General features: G+C 39.0%; 1 protein-coding gene across 1 annotated transcript in view; it reads right to left on the reverse strand.

Moving 5' to 3' along the window:
* Positions 1 to 13,027: 13,027 nt before the first annotated feature.
* The window catches only part of brinp3a.2 (bone morphogenetic protein/retinoic acid inducible neural-specific 3a, tandem duplicate 2), a 51,735-nt gene continuing 40,942 nt past the window's right edge, over positions 13,028 to 23,820 (reverse strand). Inside the window, exons 5-8 of the mRNA XM_036570687.1 lie at positions 22,849 to 22,954; positions 17,955 to 18,191; positions 16,911 to 17,133; positions 13,028 to 14,505 (exon numbers count right to left, since the gene is read on the reverse strand). Of these exons, the coding sequence (XP_036426580.1) occupies positions 13,389 to 14,505; positions 16,911 to 17,133; positions 17,955 to 18,191; positions 22,849 to 22,954 (1,683 nt within the window). The 3' untranslated portion in view covers positions 13,028 to 13,388. The remainder of the gene's footprint in view (positions 14,506 to 16,910; positions 17,134 to 17,954; positions 18,192 to 22,848; positions 22,955 to 23,820) is intronic.

Consider the following 23,820-nt stretch of genomic DNA (forward strand, 5'->3'; position numbering starts at 1 on the left):
GAGGTAGTACATGTGTGTCAGCCCTAAGCTGGTGGTATTTTCTGCTTGTTAGAATTTATGTAATCCTAAACACATTCCGTTGTGTTGAGGTATTCTTTTTTGTCTATTTCCTTTTCTCAGTAATGGCTTCTTGACAGCTACACATCCTTTCAGATCCATAGTGTTGAGTTGTCTTCTCACAGTGGAAGAATTTTTTAGACCTGAGGCAAAAGTAGAGCTTTATTTTCTCCTCTCTCAAAGCTTTAGGTAGTGTTTAGGGACAGTTTTGGTGGTGTACCAGGTTTGGCATGGTTGTTAGGAGGCCCATTTTCTCTATATCTTTACATGATTATTTGCAAATGGATCTCACATTTATTCTCCTTGTGAATATCTCCTGAAAATGTAATCACTTGTGCTTAATGGCTGCTTTGGCTGAAAATTAAATAAATAAAAGTGGCGCAGTGGGTAGTGCTGCTGCCTCACAGCAAGAATGGCCTGGGTTCGATTCCCGGCCAGGTGAGCAGGGTCATTTCTGTGTGGAGTTTGCATGTTCTCCCTGTGTCTGTGTGGGTTTCCTCCGGGTACTCCGGTTTCCTCCAACAGTCCAAAAAAAGTCAGGCTGATTGGACATGCTAAAATTGCCCCTAGGAGTGAGTGTATGTCTGTCTGCCCTGTGATGGACTGGCGACCTGTCCAGGGTGTATCCTGCATTCTGCCCAATGACAGCTGCGATAGGCTCCAGCACCCCACCGCGACCCAGAAGGTTAAGCGGTTTAGATGATGGATGGATATATATAAGAATTATACAGCACTCAGTTGAACTTTAAACTTGTTTGAAACAGCAAATAAACATCCTCTTTAAAGAAGTGAACATCCTGAGGTTTAGGTTTTAAATATACATTAAACACTAGTGTTTAGTTGATGTAACCATCAAGCTCATCCCAATTTGTTCTCAATTGGAAGAAGAGCTCAAGGAAACACTGTGATGGATTTAAAAAGTTTCCAGAAAAGAGTTTGGATTTCCAGTGTATGAGAGAACATTTAGAGCAAAGTCAAAGTCTCTTGCACTATTCTGGTCACTCTTCTGTCTGAGGAGCCTGTGATGGTACTTATGTTCTCTGTGACTCCCTTCTGTATTTCAAATATCTGTGACCTTTTTGGGCTGACTTCTTCTGTGAATACATTGAGCTCTGCTTAAGCTCAGCCCAAGACTCTTTTCAATAGATAAGCATTCTTCTCATATAACAATGCGGTGGAATTTAAAGGACTTTGGTTCTGTACGCCAAGTGAGAGTGCAAGATGTGACAAAATCCTCCTTGGATTCTCCTTTACCACTACTGTCACTCAGAAACACTAGATCTGAATATATTAAATGTAAATAAATACTGTTGTAGGCATAACATTTTTTGCAAGAGTAATGGGGGTCTACTAGAAAAGATTTACATGCTTCAGTGTTTCAAAATGACATTCATTTTTTCATACTTTGCGACTCCCACTCTGTGTGAAACTCTTTGTTAGAGCTCCTGTGTCTTTAAGCCCCACCTCCTGTTGAGCACAGTGTGCTTTGATTTGTCAGCTCGCCCACTCTGTTCTGATTGGTCAACCACCAGAGTGGCTTTCTGCTACAAGTTCCGCCCCCAACACCACTGTGGCTAGTCTTACTGTGGAGTTGGTTCTGCCATATCAGTTTGAGCCAGAGTCAGATCCTGAAAGTCAGGTATAACAGTCGGTAGACCTGATCTATGTTTGCAAGCTAGCCTGGAGCAGGAGGTTTCAAGGTGGTAGGTTTTTATTTTGTAGCTCTCATGTGTGCTTGCTCGTAGGTGGGCAATAAGGACTGTGTTACAAGATTGCATCATCTTGTAACAAAGGGAAAGGGCTGGAATTCCAATGAGGCATTTCAGGCAGCTGAGAAAAGTGGGAAAGAGTGACTCCTTCTGGTGTGTACTTCGGGTTTTGTGACTTTGCAGACCATTTATATGCACATAAGGCTATATAACACAGTAAAGGAAAGGGGGGAAACATGAAAAAGCATGGGAGGTCCTCTATAAAAATTAGAAAAAAGTAATTGTGACATATACAAAACTTTGGATTACTTTCCAATTGTAAAGTCGCTTAACTCTGACAGTTGATGACAATTCCAGGGCATAATAAATTCTCTGACTCTTCAAATCTTGTGCTATCATTCAACAACCATGGGTTCCTCTGAGCAGCTGGCCTGGAATCTAAAAAATGAAGCTAATTGATACCTATAAAGCAGGAGAAAACTAAAAAGGTACCTCCTGCTCGCGATTTTACACTGTCCAAAATGTAATTAGAAAACAGCAGTTAACGGGAACTGTGGAAGTCAAGGCAAGATCTTGAAAACCAAGAAAATTCTCAGACAGACCTGCTTGCATGCTGGCCAGAGAGGCAAACCAAAACCCCCAGATGACAACAGAGGATCAGCAGTAGGGTTTAGTTGACACAGGAGTGGTGGTGCACTGTTCTATTGTGTAGTGTTGCTTACACAAACAAGATCTGTGTGAAAGACTCTTCAAAAGAAAACCTTGCCTCTACCTCATCAAAAAGCCAATGTCTGGAGTATTTCAAGCAACACCTAGATAAGCTAGAGAGATTTTAGAAACAAGGGGCGTGGCCTGGTGAAGTTAAACATAGAGCTCTTTGGCCACAATCAGAAACCAATTATTTGGGGGAAGTAAAAAGGCTGCATTTGATGAAAATAACATGTTGTCAAATGGTAAGTATAGGGGTGGATCTATTATGCTTTAGGGCTGTGTGGCAGTCAATGTCCAAGGAAACATTGCACGGATAGATGAAAGAATGGATTGCACAAAATATCAGCAAATTCTGGAAGCAAAAGTGACACAGACAGTCAAGAAACATCAGCTGAAAATAGGCTGGCTTCTGCAACAGGACAACGATCCCAAACATGCCTCAAAATTCACAAAAAAGAAGTTCAAGAAACACAAACTGAAGCATATGGAACTACCCCAACTTTCACACCATTGAAAATCTGTGAGTAGAACTTAAACTGTGCAAGATGGCCCAAGAATATTATAGAACTAGAAGCGATCTGCAAGGGAGGATGGGTAAAAATTTCTGAAACAAGAATAGAAAGACAGGCTACAAAAAGCTGTGCCAAAGGGGGTTGTTACTGACCTAATATGGTTTAAACTGTTTGTTGCTGAGGTTAGGTTTATGCCTTTTTACTTCAATAAAAAAAGTAACTTCTCCTGTTACTATTTTAGAGATACCTGGTTTTGTCCCAACAGTGATGATATGCAATCATATGTTTTTATGTTGTTTTCATTAAAAGTGGTGCTGTGTACTAGAATGTAGCTGCAGTGCAAAATAAAATTTCAACCACTTCTGTGTAAATGGAAAACAATCATACAGTAGACTGCGAATGTTCTCTGTCCAAAAGCAATGATATACAGAGGCATAATAGAAAAGCCAAACCATTATTTCTTTCTTTCTGCAAGACAGAAATAAAAATTGCCAGTCCCAGCCTGGTCTGGAAACTGACAATATATGCGTGTCAAATAGCCTGTGGTGTCATCATGATTGTCTCATTAGAGAGCAGAATAAATTATTGATTTTGATCCTCCCGCCTTGCAGGTCTTTTGGGAGCAGGGATCAAATAGATTTGGCACAAAATGTTCCCCTCCCTGAAAATGACCTCTTATTACCATATACTGCATGTGTCTGTGTACATGGTGATGCTTAGTGTGATAATTCTTCAGTGACTCGGGTCTTTTTAGGCACACTTTTTTGCACTCTTGGATAAAACAGCTCCATTGGAGGCATTGATGGAGGACATTGGTAAAATGCGACATGAATCCTGATGGGTCATAAATGACTTCTGAGGTGAGTTAAATTCTCTGATGAGTACATGCTGTACCAGAGGATTGCCTAATAAGAGCTGCTTTTAGAGGCCAGCCAAAGGATCCCCAAAGCAATTTTTTTGGTAATTTGTGATGCGGCATGAAATAGTTCCCTACGAGCTGGGACTGATTGAGCTGGATTTGTTTCTGTTGGGCCTGGCTCGACTCACCAGCCAAGACCAGAGCTTTAGACTGAATTATCTCATTTAGCTCAACGTTGTGGGTATATCAAGCATCCTTTTCTGGCTCGTTCCCATAATAAAATGGTAATGGGTCATTTAGGTACATTTTCTTTGTGCTTCTGGCCCACAAAGGACCACGAACATGGGGTAAAATATGAGGGAAAGCAGCATCATTGTTAAAATAAAATAGCTTTAAAAGTTGAAATTACTTTATTTATGTACACACAAACACAAAAGGACCTTTTGGGCACCTCCCTTAGTAAAAAGGATTCTATGCTAAGTGTAAAACAAGGATATGTTAGGCTATTTTAAGCAAACAAACAAGCAAATGAATGTTATTTGTATGACTCTGCAGTAATGTCATGATGGATAAACTAATATAAGGCTTATGGCCCATTCTTGGTCTTGGTGTCTCGTTGTAAATGCAGTTCAATTAAAGCACAAGCATATCTGAAGTGATATATGAACAACTAACCCATTTTCCATTTGACATCACACACAGAGTTGGGCAAAATACTTTGAGAAAGTAGCGATAGTCGAACACTGAATACACTGTTTGTAAATGTATTCAGTAACGTACTCCATTACAACACATTAACTTATTCAGAATACAATTAGAATACATCTTGATAAGGCCATGGCAACCTTTTTTTTACTTAATTCACACTGCTTACTTACTATTACTGGGTGGCAGTTTTCTTCATGTAAGTCTTCTGTTACTACATTTCATGAAAAAATCACTTCTCATTTAAACAAAGTTCCAAAAATTCTCAACATTTTCTTTCTCTTTCATTGCCTGCTTTAGTTCAGTGCAGCCAAGCTTATCACTTGCAGACATGTCCAATACTAAGGACAATGTTAGCTTGATCATCCCTCAGAAGATCTCAGTAATGCTGATATTGATTATTGATTCATCACATTGATTTATCAGTCTACTCATTCTTTTAGGAACCTCAGTGTTTGTAAAGAAGCCATTCATTTCAGTCTTCTTTAGAGTTTGTCTAACAGGCATGCTTGCTACATGAGGTGCGGATGTTTTAGAAAATTAATTTTAAATTTAATTTTGCAAGTATTCTCAAACTATTCTCCTAAAAATGTATACATGAATACAGATGCTTTGTAGCTATACATATTCCCGATACTTGTATTCCATTACATCCCAACCCTGATCACATTGCCTGTTAAGCAACAGTACAGAGTGCCTTCCTTTCACTGCCTCTAATGTTCTTTTGTAAAGCAGGAGGAGGTGCATCCTGGGAATAGAAAATAAACGGTCTTGTTCCTCAGACTCTTCATTACTGAAACAGCTCATCAAACACTTGAGCTTTAAACAGGTGTAGCAGCTCTCCTGAGGGACTACCTACACTTCCTCTGTAGGAATTTCCCAACAATGGCTTTAGCAAATTTAAGATGCTGATATGTTCAAAGGTATTATTGAAAACTAGGCTTTAATCAAAATATTTAGCTTTTAGAAAGAGTACTTAAAAGATTTGGCTGAAATTCATCTCTCTCTCTCTCTCTCTCTCTCTCTCTCTCTCTCTCTCTCTCTCTCTCTCCTCTCTCTCTCTCTCTCTCTCTCTCTCTCTCTCTCTTTATCTCAGATGTTGAAAGTATCCACATTGTCAAAGTCACTTTCATCTCCCCAAATGACCGCACACTGCTTTCAACACAGCGGTGTTCTTTTTTTTCTACATCAGATAGTAGAGCGCCCTGGATCACCACTACATTTTCTCCTTAAGAAAACATTTGTAGCTAAAAATGGTACATTTCCCATTATATTGTCAAGATCACTTTCCTCAACTCAATCTAATATCTTCTTTTTTTTTCTTTTTTCTTATCAGAATATTAACAGTGACACTAATCATGAATCATATTTGCAGGGGAATTGCTGGATTATCTAAAATGCTGGTATTAAATCATTATATCTAAGCCTCATCATAGCCATTCATTACAACCCATGAGTAAATTTTCAAGAAAACACCCAATTACACTTAATCTCCAGCATGTGCCAATGGAATCAGCAATGGTGTCAGCAGGTGACTACAGTGATGGCGTATAATGACAGATTCTAATGGGACATAAAAGTCAGGATTGATTTGGAGCCATAGAAACTACATCAAGTGGAAAACACAACACAAGTAATAAATTGATGCTAATTCGGGCTGGTCTGAGCAGCAAAATGCCATCGGTTTGTGCACTGGTGCTTCTTCAGGGACTGCATTGATCTTCCTGCAGAACCTTTTGTTCTTTCAGGTAATAAAGCTCAACATTGATTTATTGGCAGCAGACAGTTACCTTTTGCCTCCGTCTCTGTTCACTTGGTTCTTTGTTCCTTCACCAACCCTCTCAGAAAGAGTACCATCAAGACAGCCATTCTCAGTGATAAAACATACTGCTGATCTGTGATTATTAAAGGACACATATCCTCACTTTTCTTTTATTTGAACATTTTCTGTTGTGATCCTCTTATGACCTTGAGTGTTTTTACGCACTTTTCATGCATGAGAATGTTCCAAACCTCTTTCTCTCTTAGAATTAAACAGGCTATTTTTGTTACTGTGCCTTTTAGACTGATATATATGTCAATGATCTCTGTTCTGATTGGTTGCCCTGGCTGCTGTCTCATTAAAAAAGCAGTCCAGCCTGAATCATTCCTTAAAACTTCAGTGGAAGTTGGAAACATCCAATCTGCTCAATCTGAATAGGTAGAGTATGTAAATGCTTTGGTTGTTGTGACATCACAAAAACAGTGAATTCAAAACAGGCAATTTTTGTTGCTTAGTTTTCATATATGGGATGTGTAGGGTGGGGAGAGAATGGTACAATGTTTTCATACATTGGCCCTTAAAGTATGGTCGAATCCGATCAGACAGTTTTGTTATGCATCAATATAATCTTTGGTGTATCTGTATGATCAAACTCACATCTGGATGGAGGGCGTGTAGATGTAAGCATATGAAAAATGTAAATATCCTGAAAGAAATATGCTGTTCAGTTACTGTAATTTTAAAACTATGAAGATATTTAAAGGTTCTAAATACAACATTCTAAACATTAATATAGCAGCAAACAACTATTTTCTATGCAAAGATATTGTGGAATAATGGCTCCTGAGCAGAGAATGAAGTCACACCTGCCTCTGAGTGTGTTGTAATCTGAGCATCTCTGTTTTTTTTTCATAGCCAATCTGGCTGCTCATACATGTTAGTCCCACCCTGTGAAAATGCTGGCCCTTACCACAGTTTGTTTTACCCTCCTGAAGAAACAATGACAGTTACCCCCACACAGGAAATATTAAGGTGAAAGCAACATTCCAAATATTCCTCCACTGAATATTCCTCAAAGTTGACAAGGCTGAAGTTGGCTTCCTATTCGCATTTTCCCATTTCACCTTAAATCGAAAATTCAAAAAATAAGCTGACGAAACGGAAGCTGACTTCAGTTTCATCAAGAGAGTTGAAGGGCATGAAAGGGGATGAGAAAGTCGCTCTGTTTCTGCTTGACACGTAGGTAACATTTCCTTGTTTTGCTGTTTCATAGAACCAATAGGTCAGTATCATTTTGTCTTGTTTGCTAACGTTTATGATTACAATGGGTTAGCTTCACAGCAGTAATTATAGCAACAGTTTGCTCACCCACAACCTAGCTAACCTTAGTTACATTGCTTACTGTGTGTTTGTTCGCTCCAATGTTATATCATGGTATTTGTCTGTACAACATTAATGAAGGGTTTTGTGACCATGAAGATCTCAAAAGTTGTCATTTGCCTTTGCAATGCATGTGCATGAATTTTGGGAGGGGAGCTTCTGAAGGAGCACTGAAGGGAGGGGAGTATTTGTTTTGCTGTTGAGTTTAAATATCAGCAATCTTTCTCCAGAATCCTATACTGCTCCTTTAAGGTCTGGCCAGTAGCAGTGGTGGACAGTAACGAAGTAAATGTAATTTTTCAAGTATTTCAATTTTGGGCGACTTTTTAATTTCACTCCACTACATTTCAAAGTCAAATATCTTACTTTTTACTCCACAACCTTATGCGAAATCTGTCGCTCCTTTTGTGTATAAAAACGTAATATGTCAAAACAAAAGAAGCATAAAGCAAGCACACCAATCAGGGTACAGCTTTGTTTTGAGCTTGTTTTGTCCTGTTGGACATACCTACCCAGTGCAAGCATACAGTTCAAAATCAGTGCAGCAGCATAAAATTTTGGGAGTGCATATGCCAACATAAATGATGGAACTAACCTAACTTTGTGTAAATAGTCCACAATATAGAAATATGTACATATATGAAGTTGTGACTGGCATGTGTCCTTTTTCTGAATTTCTACAAACATTATTTCATTTTATAGTAAATTAGTTTTTGCTAGTTTATGTTTATGAACAGAGACCTACAGATGCAGTATAGTAAAGGAAAACTCATTTGTGAATCTGTGTTTAAAGCAAGTTTTCATTAAATTTAAACTTGTAACTAAGTTGCAAATAAATCTTAAACTGAAACTTTGCTTGTTTGTAAGTTATTTCACGGCCACTTGGTTCTACCTAATGGAAATCGTTTGCCTTCAGTGTTTTGTGTTTTTGATGATTTTAATAGACATCAGCACCTGACTAATTAATGACATTCTATTAAAAGATTGGTTTACCAAGAGTGACACTGAAGTATTTTCACCTAAAATGAGTTAATGAAGCGAGTCTTGTTACAAAAATAGTAATAGGACATTAGAGCCATAATCAATCTTTTAGTGCTTTTTACTTTTGATACTTAAGTACATTTGAGGGAAAAACTTTTGTACTTTTACTCAAGTGGAGGTCTAAAGAGAGGAACTTCTACTTTTACTGGAGTAAAATTTTACCTTGGGTATCTCTTCTTTAACTCAAGTACATGGTTTGTGTACTTTGTCCACCACTGACCAATAGGGAGAACAGTGCACATCCTGCTTGACCCCAAATTCCACCTATGCTGACATCTATTGGCTCATGTGCCACTGAATACATCTGCTTTATTGGCTCACTATCATGGGCGCATGTTTCCATGCACTGAAGCTGATTCATTAATCGTACTCAAGTCACAAGTCATGCGAAGGTTTTCTGAATCAGACGAGTAAGTCGTACGTCACTCAGGGCGGTCAAATCTGTGCTTGTTTCTATGGAACTTTAATGAATAAAGGCCATTGTTTACATACTACATCAAACTCTTCGTGTCAACACACAAACAGTAGGCCTTTCAACAGTAGAGCACATTGGAAGACAGCACAGATGGTGTTGACTTACCATGCATGTGACGTTAATAATCAAATACAGATGTGTGCTCAGTTATAGACGTGAACTGAGGTGGATGACTCTCCATCTGCCAGAGTAATAAGAAACTGTAAGTATAAGTTATTCACAGGTACACAGCACGTTACCCAAGCTAGACAGCACATATCTCTGTAAATGTGCTAACTATGACTGAATTGTAAAACTTTTATGCATTTCAAGTCAATCTGCAAGTATTTATTCAAGTGCAATCCCTAGACCATTATCATTTAATGCAATGTGGTATTCAGTGGCTCTGTTTTGACTGTATATTTAACGCAGCTTGATGAATTGTTTTCATCAGGCTGGGAGAAAGACTGATTGCCTCTGTAATGTTTAGCCATTTCTTACTGTCGTATTTGTCATAATGACAACAATGCGTTAACTCATTTTGGCATTACTGACAGGAGCACATTTCACAGGCCTCCTGCGTAGCATGCAGGTTATTTGTATATGCAATCTACCAATAACTGCTCCCTTGTTTTCTTCTCTGAGTAATTACCCCACCAAAGATTGTTTTGCATGTGAAAATGTTGCAACAACTGCACTGCAGCCAAAGTCATTAGGGGGAAAAAAGGATAAAACACCTCTACTGTAGCCAGCGTCTATGATGAATAGAGCAGTCTGAAAGTTTGTGGTCTATATGTGGTATTTTCCTCCACATATCACTTGTCAAACATTCCAGTATGTTCTCTGCTTCATATCACAACACGTTGACCTTTCCATTAAGCAATCCATGCCATATTGGGCAAACTGGTGAAATATGCAGGCTGTGGAAAAATCAAACAGATCATCTGTACATGTACAGTATAAAGAGAGGATTGATGGGTACATAAAACCCCCATTATCTGTTGACTGACAACCCACAAAAGGTCACAGATCTTTATATCAGACTACATGGACTCCAGCGTGCTCCGTGTTTCAAAAAGATTAGACTGAAATGGCAATAAGAAACTATTTACTGTCACACAATAATTATTAGTGCTAAAAACAACCTCCGCGGGGCAGGTTTGAAAATGAATATATGCAACTGCAAGACAGACTGAGGATTGTTAAAGATAGTAATTACTTGTGCCTACCAGGGGATCTTGTCTTTGTACCTGAGAGGCAGAAGATGAATTTCTGGAATTAATAGTCTGCGTAACATTTCCTTTTCCCTGCTATTGGAAACTTGGCAGTAAATTACTTCATTGGTAATGGAAAGCCACTAAATGAAACTCATATGGCTGCTTTTTTATTGTGCCGTTGTGCTAATTTAGGATAAACAATGTGCAAACACATTAATAGTGGATTGGCATGTCTTTGCTTGGGTGTTAATGTGCTGTGTCAATATGGGGAAAATGTAGTTCATGCAAAGCAATTAACATTTAGATCCCTTTTAGAGGCAAGAAGGCATTGTGAGAAACAACTGAACCAAAACATATAAGAAGCAATAGCCCAAAACAGTACTAACTGCAGAAATTATGAAAACCTCTAGAGGGGGTGACAGGGCACAAACTATTGTGGGGTAAAATGTAACATGGATATTTAGTAAATAAGTAGCAGGTTCTTTGTAAACAGGCTCATGTACAATGTGCTTTTGGTGATCTTCTTGTATCCCTATAGCAACCACGTCAATAGTATCAATAGTAGTCCATTTGTTCTACATATATTCCACCACTGAAAAAAAAAATCCCCATTTTTTTGCAATTAAAGCTACCATTTTGGAAAGTGACAATGTCCAAAACAGTCAATTTACATATAAATTGATCAAAAATGTACTATTCATACAATGTAAACAAACTATATTTAATATAATTCAATTTTATCATGCTGTTATTTGCTGTTTTACTTTGTGATCAAAAATAAATGTGCCATATTTGATCCACTCTCTTATCAGTAATCACTGGTTTTGATGAATATATGTTTTATCCATTTATGTTGGAAATCTTGCCTAGCACAAACAACATAGAACTATAATGAATTAATTATGTTTTGCTGGCAAAATATTTGTGCTTGTGCTTCTTGATCTTAATCCTGCATTTGATACTGTTGACATTCTTTTATACAGACTGGAAAACTGGGTAGGGCCTTCTGACCTGTGGCGTCCCACAAGGATCCATTCTTGGACCTCTACTGTTCAATCTTTATATGCTACCACTGGGCCAGATCCTTAAAAATAATATCTTGCCATTGCTTTGCGACAGCACCCAGATCTACTCAGCTTTTTCGCCAGATGACTTTCGTCCCATTGACTCTACTCCAATCTTTAAGTCACTGAATTGGCTACCAATTAACTACAGAATTGACTTTAAAGTACTTCTAATTGAAAACACATCACTGAATGGTCTTTGACCAAATACATTGCTGCTGTATACAAACCCAATAGGCCTCTCTGATCACTAGAGACCAGTCAGTTAGTAGGGCCCAGCATTAGAACCAAACAGGGCCAACTGCTGAAACAAACACCCAGATGCGGTCAGATATGCTCCAAATGTAGTCATTTTTAATTCCAGTTTGAAGACGTTCCTGTTTTCTTGTGCCTTTATAGAGCACTGGACTTCTTGGCACTACTATCTAGGCATTACAGCATTTTTATTTCCTTCAATCCCTTATTTTATTGTCTTTTAACTCTTCAATGCACTTTAGTTTTCAATTTTTGTACAACTTGCCTGTTACAACTTGCCCCAATCTGCTACAATTAACCCCACATTGTTCACAAATAGTAGGTGCTGGGAACAAAGGTTATGTTTTGATTTGTAGCAGACATGTGTAGGTTGCTTAAATACTTAAATAAAATCATTAAGCAAAAACAAAAATGTGTTAGATTGTGCCCTGCACTCCCTCACACATTTATAAAAGCACAATGTATGTCATTAAGTCTATCAAACTATAATTTACCACTTAAGCATTAGCTTAACACTCTGTGTAAGCCTCCTTTGTAATTATGAAGTTCTTTGAACCTGATCTGTATAAATGGACTGTAAAAATTAGCAGGGGACTTATGTAAGGCCTTCTACAATTAAACAACCCAAACAAAAATGAAATGTGGGAAAAAAGCTACAAAAAAGAAATAGAACAGAAAAATAATACTTGTTTAGTAGAAAAAGAAAAAACGGCCTAGTGCTACAAAGCCACAACCTGATAAACCTTCACAAATTCACACCTGTTATATCAAAATAAGCATATCTTAGACCACCTTAAAACTAAAGTACCTTTTTCTTAAAAGTGTAGGGGTCAAAGTAGTCCAAGCTACTCCAATGCTGGTAATGTCAATGAGCAGCACTGTTCGAATAGAATAAAAAGAATAAATGTATAAATACTAAATCTGTAGTGCTTAAATGAAGCATGCCATTTCCTTTGTGAGGAGAAAAGAATATACAGTGCTTTCAGTCACATCCCCAGATGTTAACGTTCAGGGGTTAAATTAGCATACTGGGTTGTCTCTGACTAATCCTTTCAAATTAAATATGAATTTCCTCATAAAAAGACAGCATATCTTAGCAAGCTGTAATGTAATCGTGTTAATGAATCTGTTTCATTATTATTTTATCAAAGTCTTATGTCATGTTTAATTGCATTTACATTCTCACTAAGTGGCCTTAGTTCCACATAGAAAATGTGTATGCCATTTCGCTGTAGACTACAACATAAATTGCTGAAATGCTAAACCAATAAAAAAAGGACTAGCAAATAATGCAACAATGATTATATTATTACATGATGTTTTAATAGCAATTTATCTACAAAACTTACTGACATCACTGTATTCTGTCCAAGGAAAGTGCACAGTCACTGAAGCAAAATAACATAGAAAAGTTACAAACAATCATACCATATATGTAAAACGTCCCTCCATGTGGTTTCAGTGCAGAACCATACAAGAAAAATGACTCATTTGTTTTGAGCACAATGGTCTATGTATAAATGGAAATTTGTGAGATATCTGAGTGGATGATTCAATTAGTTTATTACGAATCCATCACTGTTCTTTCTCTTTGCAGCCTTGACTCATGCACAGTCTCGTCTGTGTGTGGATGTGATCTACAGCTGTCTGGACTTTTAGCTGTTAGCTACAGAGTTTAGTTGTCTCATAATCAAGAGAGTTTGGAAGCCGGGCACTGAAGGCCTGGAGAGAGGAGTGGATGCGCACCACTTCATTGGCGGTGAGCTTGAGGCGGTGGCGCAGCAAGCAAGAAAAGAGGTCCAGAGGCTGCTGGCCTGGTGGAGAAAGCCTGTTCACCCGGTCTCGGATCTCCAGCAGCTGCAGCAGGGCTGAGTCCTGCGAGCCCTGCGTGTATGGGTAATCCAGCTGCAGGATCAAATCACGGATAGCCTCCGGGTCGAAATGCATGCTGTAACCAAACACTTGGATGCTGTTGATCTTCATGTATCCCAAGTTCCTTGAAGGGTCAGTCATTTCCAGAGGCTCCAGGTAAACGCTCTCGTTGGTGCTAGTACCTGATGTTTTGATGCGGCTCCTCAGGTAAATGTGAATGGTCTCAAAGAAGGTCTTCCACTTGTTGCCCAGAGTCAAGGTCCAGTTGAAACATTCGAGTGGAAGATCCAACTTAGTGGACTGCCAGTCCGGGAAACTGTTTTCACTTACAGGGATCAACCAGCTCTCTGAGTGACTCCCACCAAAAGGATTGATGAAGAGAGTAAGGGCAGGTTCTAGGGTGCTGTTCTTAGTAAGGCAGATTTGAAGGGAGATCCCCAGGAGCATGTGCACCAGGTTCGATTTGTACTTGTTGCTCTTCAGTGTGAGCAGCATTCTCTTCCTCCATGAGGGGTCGAACCAGCTGTTGAGGCGCATATCATTGCTAATGAAGATGGCGTGGACCTCCAGGCGACGGTCAGCCCTTTGCAGGAGGTACCTTAGCTCCAGGTCCTGCAGGTCAGTCTCAAAACCCAGGTAGTTCTCAGTGGAATCAGCCACCATAGGTCGACAGGCTCCCTGGCTTAGCATGTAGCCAGCATTGCAGCTGCCACAGCGAGTGTGGTTGTCACTGGCACAGGCAGCACAGGCCAGACCCTCTCCTATAGAGCATGGAGTGGGCACCTGGCACGAGTTCTGGTCATATGCACAAATGCAGGTGTGCAACTCCTCGGAGAAGAAGCCCAGCTGGTTGTTTTCTGAGCAGTAGAGTAATGACTGGAAGTAGTTCAGCCAGTATGATCGTGGCCTACATTTGAGGAAAGAGGGGGTGGGATTCAGTAAGCATGTCTCAACATGTCTAAAGTAGAGCTCCAGACCATATGTGTGGCCGTGTGCCAGAGGTAGGTTCTGTCACACAGCAGGGTTGAAGCAAAGGCAGTACAAAATCATTTTTTTTTAAATAATCACAGCAGTCGCATTTGCTTTAGGGAGAAAATTAAAACACCATTGGAGTGCATAATTTACTGTTAATTAAGTAGCCTTATTTTCCAAATTTAGCACTTCCACCTTATTGTGAAGCCAAATTGAGCTTTTGACTCTGCTGTTTACAAAAATAAGCAAACATAAACAAACCATTTAGTCTCTTAACTACATTGTATTACAGAGTTTTTGTTCCTGCATGCAGTGTTCTGTGAGCAGCACTGTGTCTGTCATTCCTGTTGTGCCACAATGTTAAAAAATGACAGAAAGCTACATTGGCAATGACAAATAACAGCATTCATCAGTAGGGCTGGGTACCGAAGATCAGTTTGCCAAAACCACTGATTGAAACATCTCGGTAGTACTGAGTACCAGAAAAAATAGTGCCTATTTCTTGATACTTTGGACAAAAATTACATCTTTACTGAGTCCCTTTTTTTAGATAAAAGGAACGTGGTGTATTTTTTTTAGGTAAAAATCTGGTGCGCACCAGATACTATCAGGTGAGCACTCAATACTATCAAGCCAGTACCATATACTATGTGGTGAGCACACGATACTGTCTGGTGAGCACCATATACTATGTGGTGAGCACCTGATATTATGTGGTGAGCACATAATATCACATAATACCCTGATATTATGTGGTGAGCACACGTGTACTAGGTGTATCTGGTGCTCACTTGATAGTATTGGGTGCTCTCCTGATAGTTTTGGGTGCTCACCGCATAATATTTGGTGCTCACTTGATAGTATTGGGTGCTCTCCTGATCGTATTGGGTGCTCACCACATAGTATCTGGTGGTCACTTGATAGTACTGTGTGCTCTCCAGATAGTATCTGGTGTGCACCAGATTTTTATCTAAACATATATAAATATTTTATATAAATACGCCATGTCCCTTCAGAGGCTCCATTCATTTTAGAAGATTATTAGAACTATTTTAAGAAAAAAGAAGAAGACATTGATGCAAGAGTGGAAACAGGCAGCACATACAAATCTAACGGATGATCACAAAGGTCCAAGTTGTGCTGGTATTTCATAAAAGTTATCCTTACATGAGAACAGTTCCTCATGCAGAAAATACTTTAAACTAGTAGTTTCGAAGTTAGGTAATACATCAAATCTGACGTGTCATACAATCAAAAATGATATTTATTTCTGTCGAGAACGCTGTTTGAAGAGCAGCACTACTCCATCGCTGCCGGAGATTAGAAAGCTTGGTCACAACCATGCACAGCCACAAATATTTTCACTAAGGACATAACAGCAGGTAAGTTATTACTGCACCGCTTTCTGACTTTTGCAAGAGCAAAGTTAACTGCTGTGGCATCTGTCAGCGTGGTAAACACATTTAGATTCAGCTGGCACCAACACTCGCCCTGCTTAGCTAGCCAGCCAGCTGCCGTCTGGTGCTGGATTCATCTATACATACATGCTAAATCACTCTTCACAGGTTTCATAAATCAGCCCTCTTAACTATGATGTTTTGTTTGCATGTTGTAAGTGAGAGCTTTGACCATGTTAGGACCAGTTCATCCCCATCTAATGTGACTGCCCACAGGGAAACCACATTCATTATAGAAGTGATTCACATAGAGGGCCAAGAAGAGGGGAACATGGAATTATTATTAATAAATAATAATTCTTTATTATTGTTTTGTTTGTCACAATTGGTAAAAAGGCATCAAAAAAGTATCAAATTGGTATCTGTATCAAACAAATTCAAACGATACCCAGCCCTATTCATCAGACACATTTCATAGCAGATGACATACTCTAAGCCACAGATTTCCTCACTAATTGTCTAACTACACACTGAGAACTAAACTCCTGAATCAACTCTCCTTGTTCCGTCTGGCTTCAATCCGAGCTGCTATCCGACTGCAGGTTTTGCAGGCATAATTGTCAGCACCGAGAAACTGGCCTGAGGAACCGAAATCCAACATGTACAGCTTGTTTGTGTGAAGCGCTCCAAATGGGGTGTGGAAAAATCTTTCATCTGTTCGCTATCACTCTGAGGCACACTGACAAACATTCCTCTCCACAGTCCATCGAGATTTCAGGCTAAAATACAGGCCACTTTTGCGCACCGGCAGTAATTTAGTTCTAAATTGTGTGGGGAACTCCCTCTACTAATACAGAGACCGAGACATTATCCCATTTCTGAATTAGCCATCAACCTACTCACCAGAGTCTCAATGACAAGATAACGAGGCTGTTGTGCTCACCTTTCGCGTGGTAAGTTGATGAGGGGTTGCTTCTGACACCTCTTGCTCAGACTGAAGAGCTTGTACACAACTCGCTGGGCCCTCCTAAAGAGGCCCTTCATGCTACTCTCCAGCAGCTCATAACGCCGCTGAAACGTGCCATCCAGCAGCCACAAGTGCTGGATCGTAGAGGTGTTGAGGAAGAAGTTCTGAGGCAGCCTCATCAGGAATGTCTTGAACTCATCTGGTGAAAATAAGAGGATAAAAAAAGTTCTCTCTTTCTGAGATCCAGCGAGTTTAAAATAAACAAGGCGCAGAGGGTGATTGTGAGGCAACACTTTCTAGCCATTCCCCACAGCAGCAATAAGGAACAACCATTTCACTCCAGAGCGGCTAAGTATTTTTCTTTCCCCAACACATTCTCTATGGAGACAGCATTTAATTTTAGCTGATGGAGCAGAACACTGAATGTCTTTGATATCCCTCACCAAAGGACACATTTATGATACCTGAGAAACTACTTATGCCTGGCACTTCCTGCACTTTCCTCCAGCTCTTATAACATAAACTGTAAAAGTAATTGCACTCACAGATATTTCAGGAAAGAAAAAAAATGATTGAGTTAAGGGAGGAAAAAAATTGTGATCTATTTTAATTTCATTCCTGCTCCAATGGTCTTTGCAGGGTGACCTAAAAGGCAGTCATATTTAAACATTATGTTAAGTGCTCTCATTCATATGTTGTGGCCAGTCTGATGACCAATGCTGGCCTGATAGTAAAGATATTTTATGGACAGTTCATCTTGCTCGGCACATTGTAAACTACCTGTGTGTTGATTACTTTTTTTCAAAATCCTGCTCCATTCAGATCTTGATTTTTTTTACAGTGTGTGAAATGCATCAGTTCACTAGATGTCATCAGTGTTTACTCAGTCTTGCTCATAAATCACATTATGAAGAATAGGTCATGGCTTAGCAGGTTTAATCGTAAGACTAGATTTATTCGGGTCTTATTTTCTTCACACTCTCCCTGTATAATGTATGGCGTATAAAAGGCATCTCTTACCTGAATCCTTAAACTCTTTGTAGAGGAGTTCCCATGATTCAGAGATCCGAAGGAGGCTCTCTTCCATGGCCTGGATATCCATGTATGGACAGTTGCATTCCGGGAACTTAGGGTCACACTTGCACCAGCAGTCGTTGCCTCGGCAGACAAAGTCTCCTTCTCCGTTGCAGGCAATGTAACTAAGAGCTGCTTGGACAAAGGTATCTTTGAGGTAGTCTGGCAGAATGACCTGCAAACCTTCAATTTCAGATAGCAGAAAAGTCACGTAAACTCAGGGGTCTAACACGGGGGTCACTAATCTTATCCGCAAAGGGCTGGTGTGGCTGCAGGTTTTCATTCCAGCCAAGCAGGAGCACAACTCCTATATCTAACCAACTGTTTGAAGACTGAAACCAATCAGGAATGTTCCTGCTTGATTGGAGTGAAAACCTGCAGCAACACTGGTCCTTGTGGATGAGATTGGTTATCCAAGGCCCATATTCAAAAATCTTCTTAGAGTAGGAATGGTGATCTAGGATCAGATCCCCTTCTTATTTACTATGACTTTACTGAGAGAGATATATACTACATCAGCTTAATCTGAGGATCTTTATGAATATGGGCCCTAATCTAATAAATTAAAATATCAGTATCAGTCAAAAGCTTATTAGACTCTCTGACAGCTAGAGTTTTTCATAATTTACAATGCTGGCATTGTTAAAGGTTCTGTAAATCCATGAAAATTAAAATTAGGTTTGCATTGATATGGCAATTTTGTGCAAATGCTGGTAGAGATTTATAAAATATTGAAAAATGTAGATCTACCTGGATTAGCATTACTAAGAAATATAGCACTTATTTCTTTATTTCTTTAATGCAGACGTTAGCACGGAGCCCTAGGATTCTCAGCCAAATTTCAGCCAAAACTAAACATCTGTCCAATGTTGATTTTTTTTTATCCAATTATCTGCCAATACGATGTTATGATATGATTGTGATATCATTGTGCATCCCTAATGGAAATGTAATGATGTTGCTTATACATTTTTTTCAAGGAAACTAAATCATTTCCTGAATCTCAAGTTCGCAAAATAGCCAGGCTTTTTCTTCAAAACACTCTTATAAATTCAAAACATTCAATCAACATGTTCAGACAGAAAATCACTCAACATATCTTCCAAAAACAGTTTCCAGAGATGTAGCGCCCTTGTGGTTTACTTTGCTTTGATTCCTTTATTTATTTCATCCCATAAAAATACTATGAGATTGAGTATTTTTTTTTCAGGTTGATAAACTATTACGCTCAAGACTTTGATCGTGAAAGTTTGCTAAAGATGCAACTGATGAATAACAAAACTATCTGTCAAATTTGTGTGTGCTCATTTTACAATCAGATTAGACCATACAAAACTCTGATGAATAAGGCCCATCATCTTGCTGAAGAACGAAGAACTGCCCAACTAGCTGTAATCTTGATGGATTGGCACACCTCTCAGCTCTGACAGCTATGCTGGTTGAGAGTTCTGCAGAACTGAAAAAGATCAGCTCTGTCACAAGCAAAGTAAACCATGACACTGCCTTCTCCATGACTGACAGTGGAAACCACACATGCGGAACTGCATACACCATCTCTACATCTAATAAATACACCATAGCTGGGCTTCAAGTGTTGCAGTTTTTGACTTGTTGGTCCATAAGACCAAGTTCCACTTCTCAAACATTCTGGTTTTTTTTCTGGCCCTGGCATGACTCTTACGCTTACTTGATTTTATTTTATTCTTTCAAACAGCCCAGCTTCATGCAATCTCCTCTGACTAGCTGATGGTGAAGAATCTGAGAATTCTTCCAGTAGTATTAAGCTGTGCTTCTATTAAAGAAGCAGTTCACAGACTTGTGGCTCAAATTAACTTCTTCTTTGATGGTGAAGTCCCCTGTGGCCTGCCCACCCTTGTTTGGTCTTCAGGAATACCAGTTTCTGACAGCTTTAGCGACAGCAACTTTCTTTGCTTAACTATGTATCATTTGCTATTTTTGGATTTCCTACATTCTACAGTGAGTTGCTGCCTTGTAACTTGTATTTATAGTAATCCACATTATGTTAATGACTGCTCACACAAGGTTAATTAGGCAACATGGCTGTTGCGTCAAAGCCTTAACATTACAGTTACTTAGCTTCCTTTGTGTTCATTTTTATTTTAAAAACTAAAACTGTTGATAAAATTATTTTGGATTATTTGCTAATTGTTAAACGTGATAAAATATTTAGTTAATTATAGGCAAGTTTATCCAGTTTGAAGCACTGACAGCAGTTTTTGGCAGTAGTGCTCCAACTTTGGGCTTGTTTTGTGTATTGAACTTGTATAATCAGCCAAATAAAGATTTTAGAATTTAATCTTGGAATCAATGAAATGTAAACTGACATCATTTTAGCTTCCTCCGAGCTTCACCTGAGACTGGATTATAAAGACATACAGTGCCCTCAATTACTATTAGGGCAGTGAAGAAAAAAAGCAGTGCTGTATTCTCAACAGCTTTGACTGGTGGAGAAAATGTACATGTGCTTTAAAATTAAAGGGGAATTCTACCGATTTTTTTAATTTCTGCATAATTCAATTGTTGAGATGTATAGAGAGTTTTTATATGTTATGTTGATGATTGTAAAACTGAAAAATGGCATAAATGCCATGGCTACCTTTAAAAAAGACATTTTTCAGGCTAAAACATTTTCAAACTGTTGTAAAACAGTGTCTCAGCAGTGTATTCATAACAGCATATCATAACCATTTTATGGCTTTTAGAAGCATAACATTTTTCAGATGTTTGGTTCCTATAACCCCCACTTTGAACGACATTACATGTCAAACCACTCTCACTTTACATCTTAATCATTTAATTATGCAGACATTTTCAGTGGAATTCCCTTTTAATAAAAGCATTTTTGAGCCTAAGTGTTGGAAAAACACAAGTTAATTTAAGCAGTTTAGTAGCAGCATCAAACCACACATCTCACAATCTTCACTGAGCTTTGTCAGTTTGTGTGTTTGGTAAAATGCAGCCTAACTGAATGAGCTTTGCAGTTGGTTATTTGACAATTTGTTGCCAATTCCACCTGAATTGGTTTGGATGTTTTGTATTTTTGTAGTTCTGGTAACTTTTCTGCTGGTTTTTGTTGTGCTCTGGTTTTCTTTCAGCATCCAAACAGCTTCTCTTTGACCCCGTTTACACCTGGTCACGTCACATGACTAGTGTCTGGATTGTATCCTGATAAGGTTTTAGCCACATGCATTTACACTTGGTAGTCAAATGCATCTCCGGTTAGCCGGACTATGCAAATCCACTCGTTATGCGGCAACTAGTTTCTAATGACTCATTAAATCATCTGCAATTTGTTTTGCACAGTAGTGGCTGTCCATATTGCTATTAAGCATTCGTTTCCTCTGGTCCCTGACCATGTGTGTCCTCCATAATTATCGTACTCAAAGACTCGGAGCATGCACCCAGTGACATACTGCATAGGGAGGAGTTTCAGTTGTACTGGGAGGTTTTGGTTGTCAAATGTGTCTTGGAGAGGCGAATGCATTTACACTACTATTACATGTGGCTCAAATGTGTCTCCTCCTGAAGTGGACTGAGCGAACAGATTTGTATCTGTCATAAATGCGTCTTTGGTGCGTTTACACATGCTTATCTGTTTTGAGCTTATCCAGATATAATCCTGATACTCAAGACACATGAGGTGACCATGTGTAAATGGGGTCTTTGGCTATATTCACATTACAAGCCTCTTTGCTCAAATCAGATGTTTTGCTCAGATACGATCTCTCTGACATGACGGTTCACACTCGTTTAGGTAAGTGACTTAAATCTGTCATTTATGAGAACAAACTGGTGTCCTGAAATGACCTGCATGTGGGCAAACTAATCAGTAACGTCATGTGAATGAATCATGCTTAATGAACAGCAAACTAACATGCAGACCGAGCCTTAGCTACGAAGATAATTAATTAGCTTTCAGCCGTTATTATTAAAGTGAGACGAAGGTGAAACGGGTGAGGTGTTGCTTTTTCACTCTTTACTGGCTTTAACTTCTTTTTGGCGCTGCTGCCATGGTAACGCTAAATGACGGAGCACGCACAGTGGGGAAAAAAAGCACATAAATTCCAATTTGAGTGTTCTCATTAAGGTTGCATGGCCACGAATCGGATATGTATCTGATCTAAGACCACATATGAAAGTGGCTCGGGTCAGATTTGAAAAGATCAGATTTGTGTGTTTACACAGCTCTGAATTCACATTACAAGGTCAAAGTGGCATAAATCTGATGTTTTACTCTAATGTAACTCAGATCTAATGTTTTTAGAGCTGTGTGAACACACAAATCTGATCTAAGACCACATATGAAAGTGGCTCAGGTCAGATTTGAAAAAATCAGATTTTTGTGTTCACACAGCTCTGAAAACATCAGATCTAAGTTACATTAGGGCAAAAAATGTGACTTGTGCCACTTCAACCTGGTAAGGTGAATGTAGTCTTTGTCTCACAAACAGCATTCTTGGTGGATGATCTAGTGATTCCAACAGTAAAGAATATTTAGAATAGTTAATAGATTGCTTTTATTTTGAAAATAACCCACATAAAATATTGTTTTATAATGCTCTTACTTGCATTTTTCATTTGTAAACATAACGAATAGATATGTGCAAAAAGATTAATAAAAATCTGTACCCTATCTTCACATCCATGTTTTATTTTTGATTGCACCTGTTTATATATGCAGCAAAAATAGATTGACAGCTGTTTTGCATTCTTCTAAAAGATATCTTGCCTATTCTGTGCAGCCATGTTCTTGTAAGACATAATAAGGAGCAAATCATTACAATCAGAATGAAACAAAGCATATATAGGAAATTCATACCTTGCAAGTGGACTTTGTTTTCAGGGCTTTGAACCAGCACAGAACTAACAGAATCAAGGTTGTCATAGTTACTGCAACCAAGAGGGCCAGTCCTTGTTTCAGTTACCTGGGCAACAAAAGACAGACCATGGAATTATGGTTTAAACATCCAGACGGGGACAGTGCATTACTCTACTTGGAATACAACATGTAATGTATTTCCCTGAAACGGACCATTTAGCATTGCCAATATGTTTCCATTCTGAATATCTTTGCTGGGAAGAAGAAGAAAAAAGAAGAAAAGTGGTTTGAGGACATCCTGCACTTGCTAAAGCACTAGTGCCAATCACAATGATAGCATGCATGCCATGACAGTCCACTCAAAGATAATCACCTACTTGACTTGAATCACTGCAAAGAGAGATGCTTTCAAACTCATATGTTTTTCCATCTCTTCGTACCGCTGCGAGCACTTAATTGATTATCGTCCTTGTTTGACACATTCTTCTGCATCCATAAAGAAAACATTGTCTGATTTAAAAGAGGCTTTGGGGCTTAAAGACTGCATGACTTTTCGCTGCCGTATTGACTGAGGCATCTCAATTTACCCTTAGCTGGTCTTCTCTTTGCATTTGCAATATGGGATCACGCTCAGCTTTTCTTTTTTTTCCTCTCCTCATCCTTCTCTCTTCATGACACGGTGAAGCATACCTAATTGATTCACATTTTCCTCTTCGTGGTGCTGGCACACTTTTATCAATTCGGTGATCTCTTTCGATTTGGCCTGTCAGATGGTATCTTTTCCAGGCTGACAGTCAGATAAGGTAAGACAAGGCAAGCTCCTGCCACTCCATCACAAACTCACTGAGGAGAGCAGTGGTAGTAACATGGGTGCACTTTCATGCACACACATACGGCGCATAAACCACAGTGTTCCCTTAAAGGATAAAACCTGCTTTGACATTAGATTTCTGACCTTTAGAGGGCCCATAT

Source organism: Colossoma macropomum, unplaced genomic scaffold (genome assembly GCF_904425465.1).
Source record: "Colossoma macropomum unplaced genomic scaffold, Colossoma_macropomum, whole genome shotgun sequence".
Lineage (NCBI taxonomy): Eukaryota > Metazoa > Chordata > Actinopteri > Characiformes > Serrasalmidae > Colossoma > Colossoma macropomum.